The sequence below is a fragment of the Mesoplodon mirus genome (genome assembly GCF_964341445.2).
Source record: "Mesoplodon mirus genome assembly, chromosome: 11".
Lineage (NCBI taxonomy): Eukaryota > Metazoa > Chordata > Mammalia > Artiodactyla > Ziphiidae > Mesoplodon > Mesoplodon mirus.
The window spans coordinates 19,293,761-19,313,716 of NC_138987.1; the positions used below are offsets into that span (position 1 = coordinate 19,293,761).

At 43.9% G+C, this 19,956-nt stretch overlaps 1 protein-coding gene across 1 annotated transcript in view; it reads left to right on the plus strand.

Moving 5' to 3' along the window:
• Positions 1–19,956, plus strand: part of PLXNC1 (plexin C1) — a 148,047-nt gene that overhangs the window by 12,118 nt on the left and 115,973 nt on the right. The window contains exons 2-3 of the mRNA XM_082634834.1: positions 7,318–7,458; positions 19,028–19,162. Of these exons, the coding sequence (XP_082490960.1) occupies positions 7,318–7,458; positions 19,028–19,162 (276 nt within the window). The remainder of the gene's footprint in view (positions 1–7,317; positions 7,459–19,027; positions 19,163–19,956) is intronic.

A 19,956-nucleotide genomic window follows, 5' to 3' on the forward strand; every position in this document is an offset into this window, starting at 1 on the left:
TAAGTACACTGAGTCTGTAGACTGTCTATAGATGGAGATGGCAAAAGACCTAGGAACTGTTTTTTGCAAACTGTCAGTGAACTATGGGTGTGAAATTTAGAGAAGGCCAAGCTACATGGCAGCAGATGTGGGGTAGTTTAGTATTGTTCCCCAAGGCAGAACCAAGGCCCAGTGCTTGCAAGGGACAAATTTTGTAATGAACTTTTGTAGAACTTTGTAATGATTAGACCTACTTAGCAATGTACCAGGGTTGCCTGGTGAGATATTGACTGAAAGCATTCAAATATTGATCCATGTATTCATTCATTCATTCAATAAATGTTTATTGACAACTAACAACATGCCAGATGCTGAGGTATATGCTGCAGAGTGTAGAGTAAGATAAACTATTGTAGAGCTTAGAGTCTACTGGGAGACAGACATTAAGTAAAAAAATTTAAAGCAATGTAATTATAATTATTTTCAAGGAAACAAATGGAATGTTATGATTCAGAATAACTACTGGCCTAGGGATAGGATGATCTATAGTCATGTGTCCATGAGGAGGTGACATTGAACTTGAAACCTGAAAGATTTTTAAAAAAAACCAGCCTACAAGGTGTGAAGAGAGGGGAGGTCGCAGAAATAGCATATGCAAAGGCCCTGAGGCAGAAAGATGGGAACAAGTTAAAGAGTCTGAAAGAAAGACACTGTGGGAACTGTAGCAGAGTGAAGGAGAAGAGTGACAAGGGATGAGTTTGAAGAAGTAGGCAGGGACCAGATCAGGTAGGACCTGGGGAGGCATTCGGGTTTAATTCTAAGTGTGATAGAAAGCCGTTGAAGAATTTTAGTCAAAGAAGTAACGTGGCCTACTTTATACATTAAAGAATCACTCTGGGGCTTCCCTGGTGGCGCAGTGGTTGGGAGTCCGCCTGCCGATGCAGGGGACGCAGGTTCGTGCCCCGGTCCGGGAGGATCCCACATGCCGCGGAGCGACTGGGCCCGTGAGCCATGGCCACTGAGCCTGCGCGTCCGGAGCCTGTGCTCCCCAACGGGAGAGACCACAGAGGTGAGAGGCCCGCGTACCGCAAAAAGAAAAAAAATCACTCTGGCTACTGGATGGAGCATAGATTGTAGGTTGAAAGAGAGAAACCAGGAGGCTCTTGCTGTAGATCAGGAGTGAGATGATGGGGGCTTGGACTGGGTGGAAACCATGGAGATGGAGCAGATAGATGTAAGATTGCTGGGAAATTCAGCTGAGATTTTTCAGGTATTGGGTGTGGGGAGTGATGGAAAGAGAGGTGCTGAGGGTGGATGTTGGTACCATTCACCATGATGGGGAAGATAGGGAGGGAGAGAGTTGGAGGGAAGAAATGTCTAGATAATCATTTTCCAGCAACTCTGAAATCTTGGGAGCGATTCCACAGGTTCTCAAAGATGATGCCATTTATTTAGAGGGTATTTAGCAGTGCGAGAGAGGGAGCTTTTGCAGAAGTCAAAATGATGGTGGGGGGGCACTACTGGTATTCTTGGGCAGGTGTCAGGGATGCTAAAAGTCCTGCATCATGGAGGACAGCCCCCATAGTGAAGAAATATCCCATCTAGAATGCCAGTAGCTTCCTCATGGAAAAACATGGTTGAACTGTGTCTCTTCCAACTCTAAGAATCTAGGAAAATGCATTTTTTTTACACTATCAGCAATGCATATATTTTTGTGAATTGTTCGAGTCAGGTTGTCTTTTTGTAGGTAATTGACTGAAAGTAGCCACATGGAAGGGATGGAGATTTAGATGGGGGATGGAGTGTAAAGCAGGAAAAAGGAAGGATAAATCTTGGAAAGTGGGACTTTGGCAGTCGGAAGGCCTGGGAGGTTGGAGGACACTGGGGCCTTGGAGGGAGGGAAGCAGGTGGAAGAGCCCGTGGGAGGATGCGAAATACAAACCTCACCAATGTGCATGTTTCCCGTGGCTCAGTTGCACGCCCCCCATGCTTGCCTGGTATAGACGCTGCCCAAGTATGTCCCTAAACTTCCCTTCTTTATTCCTCCTGCACACTTTGAACTTTTCCTTTGGATCATTTGAGTCCCCAAGGTTAATTCTTCCTTCAGATGATCAGAGAGGTGCCATAAAGTTAGAACCCGATCAGTGCGGTATACTCTAGAAGAATAAAGAAAAGCGACAGGTGCCTTAACGGCCAATAAAACCACTGTCTAACTTGGGTGAATAGCTGTTCTTTCCATTCTCTAGCTTGATAAAGATAGTTTTCCAATTATTTCCACACACATGATTTCATTTGGGCCTCACACCAATGCTAATAGACAGGGCGTGTGTATTATTGGGTCCATTTTACAGATTTGGTTATTGATGTTCAGGGACTTGCCCAAATCAAGCAGCCTGTCAGGGACGGAGCAGGGCCAGATCATAGGCGTAGGACTCCTGCTGAGGTTTCCTAACTGCAAGTAGGCCCCTGGGTAAGAAATGATGAAGAAACTGCTTCCCATAAGTGTATGCCAAAGAGGAGCAGGCTACAAAATTAACTGCCCGAGAGGCTTTTTATCAACGTGTGAGAAGTGCCAGTTGGTATTTGCCCCGGCCCCATAAAGAAAAACCAAAATAAGGGAGTCCTTTCATCACCTTGGGGGATCAAAGACTTGACTTTTGCTGTCTCCCCAACACTTGAGGGGCCACTTTTGTGCCCATTTCCTCCAGCTGTCCCCATAATAGCTGCAGCGTGGCTGTGAGCCCTCTATGTGATCCTTGCTGAGTCAGGCCATCTTCCACGTGGTAGGGGCAGGGCCACATGGTACTCAAATCCAGAGTGTGCCATTCACACCCTAGAATTCATGGCTGGTGCCCCCTGGAATTGGGCAGTGCACACTGGGGGGTGTTTATGGTCAATGAAAGATCATATGAAGGAGCTACAAGGAGGTCAAGCTGTTTCCCTCGTGATGTGCCGTTTCCCTCGTGATGTGCCCAGTTTCCCTTGTGATGTGCCCAGTATTCCCTGAATACTCCCTCTCTCTCCCTCTCTCTCCCTCTCTCTCCCTCTCTCTCCCTCTCTCTCCCTCTCTCTCCCTCTCTCTCCCTCTCTCTCCCTCTCTCACACACACACACACACCCAGCACTCACCCCTTCCCAGTAGCCTTGGTTCGGCTTTGGTGTGTCAAGCCCAAGGCTCTCTCTTTTTTAGCCCAAACATCATTTGAGACAAGGTAGCTTTTCCCTCAAACTGAAAAAAGTTTCCCTCTGAGAGCGGGCTCAAGTGTAGGCGGGACGTGTGTTAGACATGGCAGGCAGGAGACACAGAGTGACAACTCTGAGCGAACCAAGAAAGCCCAAAGGGGAGACAAGGTTTAGAGCTAAATCAAGATTGGATTTTGTTGCGCAGTGCAGAACTGGCGAAAGCATCATTACAAGGCATTAACCTTGTTACACACAGAAGAACAAGCAGAGGCCGGAATTCAGAAATAAATTACACGTAATAAACTAGACAGAATAGGCTGAGAGCAACATTAGTGATTATGCCCTAAAGGGAGAGAAGGGCAAGACAGAAAATAGGCCAAAAAAAAAGAGTGAAAATAATCTCTGGACACAGGGGATCGACTGCACTATTTTCTCCCTTTTTTCTGCTTGGCTCCCCAGGTATTAATTTCACTTTTGTGAGCAGGTTTCTCTGGAGGCTGTCTTTCTTTTGTTTGCATTTGCTGAAATGAGCAAAGAAAGCCATTCAGAGGGTTCCTTTTTCCATTCACAGGGACCTGTCCATTTCTGTGTGTTTCCAGCACAAAAGAATCCATTTCCATTCAGCCAGAGCGGCCCTTCAGTTTACTTGAGGTCCAAGCCCGGTCTTTCCTATTTTCTTCCAGGCTCGCTGTTGTAATTGGCTACACAATCCTGACTGTGGCCAGGATCCTCCAGGGTGAGAGGAACAAGCGCTTGGCCAGTTCCTGGTCCTTTGTAGCTGAGGAAAAGCTAGAGTCTAGTGCCATGTCCCCAGCCACGACTCTCATTTCTTACACAGGGACTTGCTTTGCGTTGCAAGCAATAAGCAGCGGCTTAAATCATGACATCATTGTTAGTAAAAAGTTCAAAGCTTGGAAGTCTGAGCTCAGTGGTGTCCTCAAGAACCGAGGGTCTCTTGTCCTTCCCTTGCACCAGTCTGTTGGTTTTCATCCTCCATCTTGAATGTCATGGAAGCAAAATGGCTGTCACCACTCTGCACGGGTAGCCTCACATCACAGATTCCGAAGAGAGGAAGTGAGGGAAGAGGGGCAAATGAGTTCTCCTCAAGAGCCTCCTCTTTTCAAGGAGGAAGCTTATTCCCAGAAGCTCCTCCAGTGGATTTCTTGCATCTCACAGACCCAAACTGGGCCACATGGCCACCCCTAGCTCTAAGGAGTAGGAAAGCAAGTGCCAGGCAATGGAGAATATGGGATTACTGTGTGGCTTAGACTAATCATGGTTTCCCAGGCTTGGGTTTATTGCTACCTGAACAAAATAAGGGTTTTGTGGCAAAGGAGGAGGTGGGCATAACTGCCACAGGTGTGGCAGCAACCGTTTGTGTCTTTAAATAAGGTAATGATAGCAAACGTGGATTGTGTGTTACTATGTGCCAGACGCTGTTCTTCTAAGCTTTACCTAGGCTTGTGTCTTAACTCAGTCCTCATGATGAGTCTATGACATAAATGCTGTTATCGTCACTTCCATTGTATAGAGGAGGAAACTGAGTCACAGAGAAGCTAAGTAATGTGCATAAAATTACTTAGTTACAAAGTGACAGAGCCAGGATCGAAAGCCTGGAGGTCCGGCTCCCTACCCTGTACTACCCTTATTTAGTCGGAGTATTATAAAAGATTCCAAGCAGCACACAGTAAGTGCAAGTTAGTACTAATAATAGCAGCTAGCATGTATCAACATGTTATTATTACTACCATCATTATTATCTCTCCCTCATAACTACCCTACCGATCAGACACCACTGGCCTTATTCACAGCTGAGAAAGCCAATCCCAACAGGGTTCGATAAATTGCCCACATCACCCAGGGGATGAGAACCAAGCTTGAATGCAAACCTAACTTCTCTGACCCCTAGTCCCAGGTGGTTTGTTCTATGCCACCAGCTCTCAAATTCGGGAACATTGATTTAATGGCCCTACTACTAACCCATGCTATTGATCCAGGACTTAATTTGGAAAACTGTAATTATTGAGAAACAGTCAGAAGCCAGGGAAGGATGCTAGAGAGGATGGGACAGTACTTTAGAAGCAATTTTCTCTTTGTTCATTTTCGGCTTTTGAGCCACTTCTGGGATTTTTTGGAGTCAGTCTTTCACAAACAGAATATCTCATCCCACCTCAGCCAAGGCTAACTGTGATGTCACGGTTCTTGGCTAATCTAAATAGCTACAGTTATTAAGCACCTACTATATACCAGACGTGGGAGGACACTATCCCATCTGGTCCTTGTGGATGGATAATCAACAGTCCACAGTCATTACTCTGTCTGTGTCGTGGGATGAGGGAAAACGGAGTCCTCCAGCCAAAGATAGTGGTGTTAGAACATTCCAGATGCCCAGGCAGAGATGACGTCCAATTTTCTGAGTTAAGCACTTCTGAGATGCTCAAATATTTAATAAAAAGAAGAGGTGTAGTCAGCCGATTTTAAGTTTGAACAATTCTGGTTTTATTTTAAAGCAAGATGTGCGGTGTGGGTTTATTTTTTTTTTACATCTAAAGGTCACCGACTTTTCTTTTTTTCTGCTCATGGTCACGAGGCATCCTTACCTAAACAGTGATCTATTGTTCTGCTTCTTAGACCCACAGAGATTTTTTTTCTCAGCTTCATTTTAACAGGACAGTTCCTCATCTTCCCCGACTGTATGAAAAGTATATTTTTAACAGGAAAAAAAAAAATCTCCAATGGGCTTTCTAAAAATCTTCTTAAACTGAGTTCACTATGGAATATTGTATGCAGATAAGCCACGTTCTCTTAGGTTATGACATCTTTTCCTTGAGCAGAGATCAGGACATTGGCGAAATCCTTGCCAGCATGTCTTTTCCTCCCAGTGTAACTTCAACAAAGAAATATAGACGGCACTTTAAAGGCTTCAGAAATCAATTTAGTCCATGAATCCATTTAGTGTAGATGTTAATGAAACTTGGTGGGTTTAAAAATAATGAATATTTAATAAGACATAAATTGAAAGACATAAACACTGTCGGCAGTAATATAATGAAGTTATTAATAAGTCTTAGCCTCCCCCTGCCTACATCCCCCCTCTCCAAATGGGGCAATTTTAGGAGTTGTGATGCTTACAAAAGTTTGCTGGCTCTCCTATTGGTTGAAGCGTAGATGTGCCTTTGCAAACCTTAGTACAGTTGGGAACCAAACTCTGGCAGATAAAGTATGCTATCGCACTGTGTTCAGTAGCTGCAGAAGGCAACGACACTTTCTAGCTCCATATCTTCCAGAGATTTGTGTAACAAACTCGGTTTCCTGTCGTTGAAAGCAGGAAGCAGCATGAAGCACTTCATGCCTTTAAACAAGGAAGAAAAAGACATTTTGGTCGACACACTGCCTGCTCTGGATTTAAAGAGGGGCTTTATTTAATGATCAGGGGTGAGCATGTGATTCCATGTGCCCAGAACCTCAGACCATTTAAATGCCTTCAGGTTGAGAGTTAGGCTTTCCATTTCTTCTTCAAGAACATCAGCACCGGGTCCAGCCCTTGTGCTTGTTTCCTCTTTAGCCCTGTGGCTCTGTCTTACCCACCATCCATGACTCTGTCTTTCCCCCTTTACCCTCTGAATGACTTACCCTGTCTTTGGGCTAACACACTGCACTCTTCTTGTAATCCAGAGTCCCTCCTCTCTGCCATCACACCCAATAGGATGGTCTGTCTCACATCTCTGGAAGTGGCTTGTTTAACCTCACAGAAGCCAAACCCTTGTTAAAATAAATTTTAGCATGATCCTGCAAACAACCATGTATAAGACTGTCTCCCTCCCAATTCAGCGGTGGGCTCTTTTTTGGCAATAAAGTGGAACTCAGTTTCATATGTCAGCTGGGGGAGCGTTAAATGGATGGCTAGCTCACTGCTGGCAATCAGTACATGTTAATACACAGTAAACAAACGGCTTTCCATGGGTTGGGCAAGCGTGGTGATTCTGCCGATAAAGGGGATAAAAGGTTGTTCCTGGGAATCTTGTCTAAGAAAATGTATTGGGGGCTCCAGTAGGATCCTTCCCAGGTGGGCATCAGTGGCATTTTATCATCATGAGAATTATCACTGTTAAAAATTATCTTTTTTTTTATTTGTGCGTTTGTGTTGCATGTTCAGAATGACAAGGATCAACCTGAAAGAGTCCAACCAATCGCATCATCCACCTTGATCCATTCCGACCTGACATCCGTTTATGGCACCGTGGTAATGAACAGGACTGTTTTATTCTTGGGGACTGGAAATGGCCAGTTACTTAAGGTTAGTTTTCTGTGCCTTCTTCCATGTCGATTTTAGTATTGATCCATTTTGTGCTTTTGTATTTTGTATTTTGTATTGCTTCTGGGTTATACACAAGACCATACCAACTGCTTTGTGAACTGCTCAGAGACACCTCCCCTCACCGAAATGGCCTGAAAGAAATTTCTGGAAATCTATTTGTAATAACCTCCTACTCATGTATGGAAGTGACAGACCCCTTGCTTCCTGGGGACTTGCCAAGACGGTTCCCTTCCTTACTCACAGGCTGCCTGGGTGAGGCACATGGGGACCTGGCCCCTACCGCATCCCAGCTCACCCTCCTAAGACTTTTAACTTTTCAGTTCTATCTCCTTTATAATGGAAATGTACAAAGCACCTGATTTCTCACAACTTCAAAGAGGTAAAAGATTATAGGGCTAAAAAGAAGAAAAAAAAACCAGATGTTCCTTCTCCCCAGCCCACCTGCCGCCCGCAGAGGGGGTGGTTCATTTTCTAACCTTCCTACCCACACCCGCCACAGAGAGGTTAGAAATCTGAAACCCTTTGAGGCTCCCCTTGCCTTTTATCTCTGAGAACTGTTTATTTGCACTGTGTGGATACACCACTGGTCCAGTTGAGATTTTTATTCACTGGGGGGGTGGGGGGGTGGGGGGAGGTGCAGGGGGAAGGAGAAGAAAATAAACTCAGAGGCACCACATGACTTGTTTGAAATTATAGAGCAGTTATCAATTTCTTCAGCAAGCGTTTAATGAGCACCTTCTGTGACCTCCACCAGCATTCGTGGTTGAGAATTGCACTGTTTCTTTCACCCTAGGGGGATTCTCCTTTGCCTCTCTATAGCCAGTCAATTTACTGTCAGCTCGGATTCTAAGCTGAATATTAACAGATTTGTTTTCTCAACTGATCTCCCACTGATAACTAGCTGTGTGACTTGAGGTAAATCTCTTAACCTCTCTGAGCCTCCATTTCCTCATCTGTAAAATGAGATTGTACTAGATGACCTAAGAAACCCCTTTCTCTTCTGGTGGTCTCTAATTAGCCAAACCTGCTTGCTTTCTCCAAATGTGCCTTGTGTGCGGCTCCCACACCTTTGCTCACCCTGTACCCCTTTCCTGGATTGCTCTCTTTTTTTCTCTGCTTTACTGAATCCTGCTTATCTATGCTTTGGCTCAACTCGAACTCCGCCTCCTCTCCGAGGACTCCGAAGCCTGGAGTGATCAGTTTCTCCCTCATCTCCTGAAATACTCATTGTCTGTATCATTCTTTTGGCTCATTACAAATGTCTTGCTTTGATGCCTAACCTTTGCACTTGTGTTTGTCTTGCCTTCCCAGCTTGATTTTAAGCTTCTTGAGAAGGGGGCCGGGAATTCCCACAGCCGGATACAGTGCCGAGTGCCTGGTAGATAGTTGATTTAATCTGTTTTCTTTGGAGGAAACCCAGTAACATATTGGAGGGGGTTTGTTTGTATACACATGCTTTTAAAATATACATTGATCATCTTTCCTTTTGTGTTAGCTTTATCTCCTGGGGAAAAGGTAAATACCTGCCAGTGCTTGTATACAAGTTGCTCAGTGCCCGTGAGGCGATGTCTGGAGCTACACCAAGCTGGTCAGGCTAATTGGACCCGTTCGCCTGGCGGAAGAAGTTTCCATCAGTCCTTACTGGGTCTCCTTGCCAATTATCTTTTCAGATTTGGGATATTTTTGACGAGTGTTGTGACAAGAACACTGTTTCCCCAAAGCAGAGCCAACCAAACTGTTAGATGGTAAATTGGAGGTGAAGGAACACTGGCTATAAATAGTTTCCCATGGGAAGGCCTGGTTTCCCCTGTCCTGTGTGTTCACCCCAGTGGTTCGTGTGCAGCTGGCTGGTGTTTAGTGATGCTGTGCTACCAAGGGGTGGAACTGAGCCACAGCTTCAGGCTGCTGAGGAAGCGACGGCTGACCCCAGTCTCACTTTCCCCGGCATCTGTTCGGGCTACACCTTCAAAAGCCACATCTGTGGCTGTGTTCTTAGGGTTCCAGTCACAAGGGCAGGGTGGTTTTCTGTTTGTTTTGTGACTGCTAACATTTATACAGCGCTCTCCCTGTTGTAATTAAGTCCCCTCCACCCCTCAGTGAGGTAGACACACTCTTCTCATTTCACAGATAAGGGAACTGGGGCCCAGAGAAGCTGCACGATTTGTCCAAGGTCACCCATGGCAGAGCAGGGATTTGAACCGGGAAGCACTTCAGAGACCACACTGTTATGTCTCAGGCTACGCTGACTTGGTAGCTTCTGCCCCAGGCACGGGCAGCCACCCTGTGAGGGTTCTCTGGGGGGAGTGGGAATCGTGTTGCTAGGGAGTCACATGGCAGTGGGAGTGGAGCGGGTTCAGGGTTCTTAGAAGCTCAGGGAAGAAGCTCAGGGAAGAATCCCAGCTTGAGAAGAAGGCAGACCGTCTGGCCGAGGGAATACCTCACTGTCATAACTTCTTGGGAGTCAGACCCCACCCCCAGCTTCCCTCAGGAGGAGGCTGGGAGGGGAGAGTGTGAGCTGACTGGGCCCCGCCAGGCTCCCGAGGACAGCCCAGCCGTTCCCAAGACGCCCCTATGTATCCTGCGTACAGATGCTTGGGTGCAGCCCCCGAAATCACCCAGAGTCCTGAAGCGCCGGGATTGTGTAGACAATTTGGAAGGCACAGAGAATCTCCAGATCCCTGTATTCAAAAACTTCAAGCTTGTCCCTTGCCAGACTTGTCACCAGAACTGTTAGAAAAGACGAACACTGATAGACACAAGCTTGGCTTCTTGAGCCACAGAGTGGAGGTACTAATGAGCAGAGAAAAACAAAAGCCAACCCAAGGCAGCCTGCAGGAGCAGGGGAAGAGGGGGCTTGGGTCACCCACAGCCTCACTCTTCAGTTTCCCTGGTGATCAAGAGTTGACGGCCTTTCGACAGACGCCAGGCACTGTACTATATGCCTGGTTGGAGGAGAGGCAGGAAATAGCATTTGGGGGCCAATTGCTCGTTTTGACCAACACACACACACAGACCCTCTGATTTCCTACATCTCTGAAAACCTCACAGAGTTTTCGTAGAGTTTGGCGCAATTTTAAATATCATATTACTGAAATGATTTTTTTCTTATTGTAAAAGTAATACATGCTCTTGGAGAAGTTGCAAAGTAGCGGGGTATGAAAGCAAAGAAAAAATACCCCTGGTTTTCTTATGTAGAGGCAGCTGCTGTCAGCATTTTAGATTCTTTTTTTTTTTTTTACATAGTTGAGGTCAGACTCTATTCAGTTTTGCATCCTTTTTTCTTCAGTTAATGAGGGAAAATGCTTATATTAAAATGTTATGGCAAACTGTAAGTCTTTTAAAATAGCTGTATCATATTCTATTATATGGAAACATTATTTTGAGCTTAAGCCGAGATATTGAATCACTTTTAAAGTGTCTTTAAAGACATGCACTCTTCCGAGTCATCTGGCACTACCTCTGAAGGTAAGATTTTATTGATGATAAGCAGAAAAATTAAAGATTTCACAATATGCTAATACCTTTACTGCCCTCTTTCTCCTACCTTTATTTCTAAATCCCTTTGTAAAGTTTTAGAAAAACTGAAGGAATTTGGAACTGAAAGCGTCCTTTGCGAATATCTAATCTGCCCCCTTATTATCGACTTGCCATCCTAGTGGTTGTGAGACAGATTATGTCCAGTCACTTTTTCCTCTGGATATTTCCTCATTTTACTTCCTTTCTGAGCATGATTGCATGCTATAATTTTTCAGCTGTCAGCATCTTCACTGAGATCAGCTGAAAAAGTAGAGCCACACTGAACGCAGTTTTTGGGAATTCATATCCCACGTGTTGCGTGGCCAGGATGCTGCAATGGGCACTCATTCTTATAAACACGTGCTCTTTCTCCAGATTGTGGTACAGACTATGGTGTAGTTTGGATTCCTTTGAGCTGGCTCTGTTGCACGTAGAAAATTGTCCTTATTTCAAGGGCAGAATTGAATATTTTGAACTTTTCCAGGTGGTAAAATAAGTAATAAAGTAATATGCATGAAATTTGAAATTTGTAACTTCACCCATGCCCATTAACCTTTCCTGTAAGCAAAGAAGAAAAGAAGGCAGTAGGCGAGGAATAATAACAGCTAACATTTCTGAGCTCTTACTATGTGCCGGGCATTAGAACCAGTGTCTGCATGGGTTTACTAGTTCAATACTAATTAGCGTTCCCACTTTATAAATGAAAAAACCTGAGGCTCTGAGAGGTTAGATAACTTGCTCAAGGTGATTTGAATGGAAGCAACCAGTCTCCCAAACAAACTGCACGGATAATTCAGATGTGTTCTGTAGAGCTTGGGAGAGTTTGTGGAACTGGTTTTTATTTTGTATTTTCTAATATTGGAATATCTGGGTTAACATCAAGATGCAAGTATCTGAGGTTTCATGAGAAGGTTCTATGGCTTCTGTGGTTTTAGTTTATTCCTATTTAGGGACAGCTTGCTGACAGCCCAGCTGAGTGCAGACTTCTGTGTTAGAGGAAGGCAGAGCCCTCTCCTCTTGGGGCTACAAGTAGCTCCTGGGAGCCTCTGAACCCCCGTAGGAACCCCTGCTTTTCCCCCGTGAACTCCTTTAGAGCAAAGGTAGGAAATCTGTGTTCAAGTTGATTTTTAGAATGGCCCCAGCAACAGGAGGCTAGGGTTGGGTTTCTCCAGCATCCTTAGGCCTAAAGCAGGGTTCAGGATTCAGGAAGCCATATCATGCCCTTTCCCCATATTCAGCAGAGAAGCACCCACGCCCACGCTGAGTCAGGACTGGCTACCTGTGTAACTCTCCAAACTCTGCCTCTACTAGTAGATATAATTTATCCAAACCATGGAGTGAGATTCAACCCATTTCCAGAAAGTTCTTCCTGCCTCCAAACTGTGTAACCTTTGAAGAGTCTGCCCTGACGCTGGTTTTTAAAGTTTTCGAGTGAAAAATAAGAGAAAACAAAACCAGGTCTTTTATAAAGCCAAGCTGTATTTATACTCCCACAGAATGTTCAAATAAGGAAGAGGAGGCCATGAGAAGCCCAGGACAGGACCTGGGGCCGGAAGTGGAGGGGGGCATGGACGCTGAGCCGAGGGAACAGACCAAAAAGTAAAGGCAGTGGGAATTGTCAAAACTTGAGAGTGGGCTCCGTGGTTGGCTGTTGAGAAAGTCATGTTCAAGTTTACCCCCATCTCATTCCTTCCAGTGTGTGAGTGTGCAGGGACTCCCCGATTCGGAACAAATTCGCCCGTGTAATCCACAAATCTAGAACTCATGATTCAGGCTGTATGCTTCTCTTACTACTTACATCAAAATCAGTAGATTGGAAACCAGAGAGTAATTTGCTTTAATCTTTATATTTCATTTTTATTATTACTCCTACTTACTGATGAAGCACAGTAAATGCTATTGGATAATTACCTTGCTTTCCTCGTGTGTGTGTGTGTGTGTGTGTGTGGTTTAAGTCTCCTTTGCAGCATTTCTTAGAAACTGTTGATGGAAAAAACAAATAAGTGAGAAGAATGATTGGTTTACCCTTTAACTGGTTAGCCTCACAGAGTGAGGTATAAGAAAAGAAATTTGGTGTAAAATATTTTAGCGTTTTGAACACCCATGGCTTTCCCATGTCATGTTAATAGTAAAGAAAAAAAAGAAATAAGTCTTTTGTTTAATTTTTCTCCCCCTCATTTTCCTCACCAGGCTGTCTTTTCCATGGATGGTGTTGTACTTGTAATGCAGCTAATTGTATGGTGTGGAAGTCTCACACATGATACATTTCAGGACTGTAGCTGGGAGGGTTGTTGTTGGTTTTTTTGGTTTGTTTGTTGGTTGGTTTTTCTGTATGCAGTGAAACTCCCAAGGCTAGTTAATCGCCTGCCATGAGGCTTCAGGAAGATGTCAACAGAAACAATATGTTGACACTCACTGAAGTTCTCCATCCGGGAAAATTTGTTTTCCACACGGGCTGCAGCTGGAAAAATCTGAAGAGCCCTATAAAACCTTGAACGCTAATAGAGTATGTTTTTTCATTTAATAAATATTTATTGGGCACCTTTTATGTGCCAGGCACTGTTCTGGGTGCCAAGGATACAAAAGTGAACAAAACCGACAGTGCCCCTGCTCTCATGGTGGGAAGAAAAAGACAGAAAACAACTAAATGGATTAACCAGTAATGAAGTCATTTCACATGGTGATAAGTGCTATGGAGAAAACAGAGTGATGTGTAGAGAGGGACAGTGGGGTACGGTAGAAAAGGTGACCAGGGAAGGCTTCTCAGAGGAGGTGACATTTGAGAAGGATGAAGGGGTATGTAAGAATATACATGGCAGAGGCTCAGGTTGACTTCAGATTACATCTATATTAAGGTCGTATGCTGGAAGCAATAGATGAAAATCCACATCATGCCCGAGGAGTGTGTGTGTATTGGATGCATTTTCTCTTATGCAAAATTCAACCCATTTTGGGTTCTGTGACTCACTGTTACTTCCTGAATCACTTCACTTATTGTATTCTTTTCCGAGGCGGCCCAGCTCCAGTCTTGCTGGCTTTCTTTTCTGTGTTGATGTTGATGTGACTTTTGCAGTTAGAAAATCTAAGTGCTCCACCGATGCCCCTGTGCTGGGCTGGGCTCTGTGGGTGGGGGTGGGGTTGGAGGTGATATTAACAGAAATCCAGAGGAGGAGGAGATCCTTCCTGTAGTCATCTGAGAGAGAGGAAGACCATGCTGAAGCAGAGACCCCAGTCCCTCTGTGCAGCACGTTGCTTTAGTAAAATTAAAGACGTGATGAAAATGGAAACTTCCTTGGGGGTACGGAGATCCTTCTCTGCATAATCTAGCAAAAAGGAAAACCATTGGACCCACTCATCCTCAAACACTTTTAAAATTTAAATTGCATGTGTTTATTTTTAAAGACAGTACATTAACAGTGTTCAAAACTCAAAAGAACCAAGAAGGTCACCCATTCTTGACTTCTGGGGCAACCAGTGATAATGGTTTAGAGATATTTTATATACGTCTGCGAGCATAAGGGGGAAGATAGTCTTTCTCCCCTTTTATTAAACATATATGTTATGTATGTGTATATACATGTATGTATACATATTTAATATAGCATGGTAAACATAACATATAATACATAAAGAGCTTTCTGATTCTTTTCATTGCTAAATAGTATTCCATTGCTTGCACCATAGTTTAGTTAACCAGGTCCCTATTGTTGGACGTTTCGGTTGTTTCAGTCTTTTGTTAGAACACACGACGCTGCAATAACTACCTATTACATATATCATTATATATGTATATATGAGGGAGTGTGGGCTCTAAGGGTATGTGCTTTATAATGTTGAGAGAGAACGCCAAATTACCTTCCAGAGAAGTCTCACTCCCACCAACAATGAAGCATACCCCTTTAAACCCAGCACCTGCGGTTATCAGGACAAGCTTCACTGTTGGCCTCTCGAGGTAGCTTGTTCAGGAAACTGGTTGGCAAATCCTGGCACATGTACACTTTGGTAATTTAAGGAGAAAAAAAAGCAAGCAAGAAAGGCTTCCCTGCCATAAGTCCAAGTTCTAGAGAGAATACTGATGCTTCTTCTCTAAGGTATCAAGTAAATAAATCTGTATTGACCCAAATAAGACCTTTCTAGCCCCTCCCCCATCTGTATCCACCATGCTCCAGAAATAAATAAAATAAAATAAGCTCTAATAACAGCTTCAGTGCAGCTCCTAACTCACTGAAAATGGATGTGGTGGTGCTTTGTAAAGTGCTTTTATTTACTTCTAAATTTTAAAGCAAACCCCAGACACTATGTCATTTCACCCCTACATATTTCATCATGCATCTCTAAAAAACTATGATCATTTCTTTAAATCACCATAGTCATAAAGCTATGATTGCAAGTAACAAAATCATCAGTAATTCTTTAGAATTATCTAATATCAAGTCCATATAACTAAATCTTCCTGATCGACTCAAGAATGTCTTTTTAAAATTGTTTTGTCCAGGGCTTCCCTGGTGGCACAGTGGTTGAGAGTCCGCCTGCCGATGCAGGGGGACATGGGTTCGTGCCCCGGTCCTGGAAGATCCCACATGCCGCGGAGCGGCTGGGCCCGTGAGCCCTGGCCGCTGAGCCTGCGCGTCCGGAGCCTGTGCTCCGCAACGGGAGAGGCCACAACAGTGAGAGGCCCGCGTAGCGTGAAAAAAAAAAAAATTGTTTTGTCCAAATTGGTATCTGAACAAGGTCCTCAAATGACATTGAGGTGGTTCTGTTTCTCTTAATCTGAGTGACCTCCTCCTATCCTATGATTCACCTCTGTTGACTTTGAGGAAAGGAAGTCTGTTGTCCTGTGGAATGTCTCACACTGGATTTGGCTGTTCACTTTCTTGTGGCGCCATTTAGCTTGGTCCCCTACCCCTTCCGTTTCCCAATGCTAAATGGAAGTTAGCACTAAGGCTTGATCAGATTTGGCTTCAGCTTTATTGGCAAGAATGCTTCATAGGTGTTTCTGCCAAATGATGGTTTTAACGTGATGAATTCATCAAGAGAGATCTGGGCAGCAGCCTTCTCCTGAGCCTCACTTGAGAATGTTTCTATCCGTCTTTATTTTAATCTGGTTTCCTATCTGTCCCCCTCTATACAAGCACTTTCCAAGAACCAGATCAGCTGTTTGAATGTGAGCTGATTAATAAAGAATGTGAATTAGAGATGGGAAGACAGGAGCCTGGCAAGTCCACACTTGGTCAGTGCCTGCCTGATGTCTCCCTTGGCTCTGTAGGCCAGGGTCTCTAATAGAACTTTCCATGATGGTGGAAATGTTCTATATCCGCACATACAATATGATAGCCACTAGCCGTGTGTGGCTAGTGATTACTTGAAATGTGACTAGTGTGACTAAGGAAGAGAATTTTTCATTTAATTTAAATTTAAATAGCCATGTGTGGCTAATGGCTGCCATATTGGCTGGTGCATCTGTGGAGTCATTTATAAATGACTTGGGGCACAGACTTTTCCCGCCTCCCTTGGGACCTAACTGCTGCTCTTCCTTTTGAAGAAGTCATATTTACTCTATTTAGTTACATTGATTTTACAGAGCTGCCACGGAACTGAATGAGCGGTTCATGGGCTCCGGGTCTGACTCAGAGCAGATGATGGGGGGAAATCACCATCGCAAGACAAAGCCAGACTCAGGCCAGATCCTGAGCGCATGCGGGATGCTGCTCCATGCGCCAAATTAATGTTTGATTAAATAGCAAAAATGTGCTTGCCATCAGGATGTGTGGTACAGGCATGTTATTGCTCAGTAGATGTGTGAAAGTAGACTTTGAAAAGAATCCCAGGTGCCAGTTTTTTCTTTTCAAATCATATGCCCAGTGTATCTGATGTCCACACTGGTAGAGATATGAATATAGATATCATATCTGGATGTTTTCAAACTGGAAAAATGTTGAACATCTTCGCTTTCAAAAGCATTGTATTGGGCTTCCCTGGTGGCGCAGTGGTTGAGTCCGCCTGCTGATGCAGGGGACGCGGGTTCATGCCCCGGTCTGGGAGGATCCCACATGCCGCGGAGCGGCTGGGCCCGTGAGCCATGGCCGCTGAGCCTGCGCGTCCGGAGCCTGTGCTCCGCAACGGGAGAGGCCACAACAGTGAGAGGCCCGCGTACCACAAAAAAAAAAAAAAAAAAAAAAAAGCATTGTATTGTTTGGGGCAAAGGGGTAGGTACCAAGATGATTAAGACATAGTCCCTACCCAAGAGGTGCTTGTAATCTAGTAATAGGTTATTATCCATTGAGTATTGTTGATGTGCTAAGCAGTATTCGTAATTCTCATTTGATCGTACAACACTGTGTATAAGGAAGGCATTGTTAGTTCCATTTTAGAGGTGAGGAAGTTGAGGCCCAGGGAGGTTAAGTAAGTTACTAGCTCAGAGTAGCACGTCTACTTGAAGGGTAGAGCCAGGATGCAAATCTGAGACCAAGCTACCATTATATTTCTCCAGGATTAGGGTAATCGTCTTCCGAGGAGTCTTCATATCCATGCTTCAAACCCCACCTTCTCACCATGTGTTTTCTCTGCTCAGAGCCCTGCAGTGGCTCCGCATCTCTCACCTAGAGTAAGAGGCAAAATCTTTACACAGGCCAACAAGCACCTATGTGATCCACCGTGTTACCTCGCTGTCCACTCCTCTCTGCCTCACTTGTTCTGCTCAGGCCACACTGGTGTGCTCTCAGTGTAGGGCTTTTGCACCAGTGGGTCACTCTTCTAAGAGTGTGCTTCATCCACGTATCTAAATGACGCGCTCCGGCATCTCCTGTTAGTCTCTAAATAAAACGTCACTTTCTAATGAAACGTAATGCTGAACGTCCTGTTAGTCTCTAAATAAAACGTCACTTTCTAATGAAACGTAATGCTGAACGCACATTCTCCATCTTTTTAATCCACTTAATTTTGACCTATATCACCTGCTAATGTATTTTTTTTTGTTGGAGTATAATTGATTTACAGTGTTGTGTTAGTTTCTGGTGTACAGCAAAGTGATTCAGTTGAATTGACACATTGATCATGTGGGCACGATTCAGTTGTTCATTACAGTTGTATGTAATCTATTCTTTTTCAGATTCTTTTCCATTACAGGTTATTACAGCATATTGAATATAGTTCCCTGTCTATACTGTCGGTCCTGCTAACGTTTTTTTTTTGGGGGGGGGTGTGTTGGGTCTTTGTTGCTGCGCGCAGGCTTTCTGTAGTTGTGGCGAGCGGGGGCTACTCTTCGTTGCAGTGCGCAGGCTTCTCATTGCATTGTGGTGCCTGCTGACATATTTTATAATTGACTTATTGATTGTTAATTGTCTATCATTACACTCCCCCCACCCCAGCATGCACATGAATGTAAGTTCTATAAGGGCAGGATTTTCCCACCATTTGTTCACTGCATTTTTGCAAACACCTGCAATGTGGCAGATACATATAGTGGATGTTCAAGAGATGTTTATTGACTAAAGATGAGTGAAACTCAGGTATGTCCAACTTCAAAGCCACACTTACTAATATTTTATATATAAATATGGACCTACTTGTTTAGGCCTGGTAAGTTGTCCTGGTTACTTTAAAACACAGAACTGTGTAGACCCATAGAGGAGAATCAGAGTAACCCATGCAGGTACTCGTCAGGCTGCCTGCCTTTAGTTTTAAGATCACTTGGCATAACGCTAATGAAGCTGTCACTTGTGGCTTCTCATAAGGCCAGTTGTGGACAGTGAGCTTCCACATATGAGGATATGGCCCCAGCACCAAAGAGTGGCTTTGTGTGTGTGTGTGTGTGCACCACGACTTTGTCCCCTACAAAAGCAGAAATACCAAGCTTGTTATCACCAGCCTTGTTGAAGGCTGAGATATGAGCCGATGATTAAGGAACGTGGTACCTTAGCCAGTGTAGGTAGTGAGGAAGAAAGGATGTAATCTTAGGATTAAGCCATAAGTTTTGCCACCCTGAAATTCAAATTATTTAATAGAAGTCATATTTCTCTTTTTTAAAAAATAGGTTATTCTTGGTGAGAATTTGACTTCTAATTGTCCGGAGGTTATCTATGAAATTAAAGAAGAAACACCTGTTTTCTACAAACTCGTTCCTCATCCTAAGAAGAATATCTACATCTATCTAACAGCTGGAAAAGAGGTAGGCAGAAATACTAGTTACTGTTTCTGTCTTATGAATACAAATTGTTTAATTGATGTCATTATCGAGTGGTGAAGCTTTTACTTTGAACTACTGAGTTTAAACACTGCTGCAGGCTTCAAGAAGACACGCAGTGGTACACAGGCATGGAATTAAAAACCTTACTGTCAGTAAGTAAGCAAGAAATATTACCTAGACAATTTTATTATTGGCTGTATTTCCAGTGCCAAGTTTTTCAGAGAAAGGTATGCTTGCAAATGAGAGCGTAATCAGCGAGGTAACTGTATTTACACATTGATCATGTGGGCATTGAATGGTTAGATGCATTTATGAATATACCCAATGGGATTGGCTTTGGAATTTGGGGTTAATATCAGGCCATAGTCTCATACACATTCATGAACTGGGAAATATATGGCACTCACCCTCCTTCTCTTAATTTATCTGGCTGTTTTAGTTTTTCTTCTTGCTTCAGCTTACTGAAATAAAAAGGATACCTTTTTACATTTTATTCATTTTTACAAAGTGCTTTCACCAAGGGAAGGAGGAGGGGAACTAATTGTTACTGAGCCCTTACTGATACTCTGCTAGTTACTCTTCCAAAGAGGGTCTCTCTAGATGCATAGAGTTGTACACACACACACACACACACACACACACACACACACACACACACACACGCAAACCGCAAAGTATAATAAACAATGTTAATGAAATCTGTCAATAATCTAGTGAGATAAAAATTACCCTTGTTTTATATATGAAGACCTAGGGCTAAGGGAGGTTAAATATCT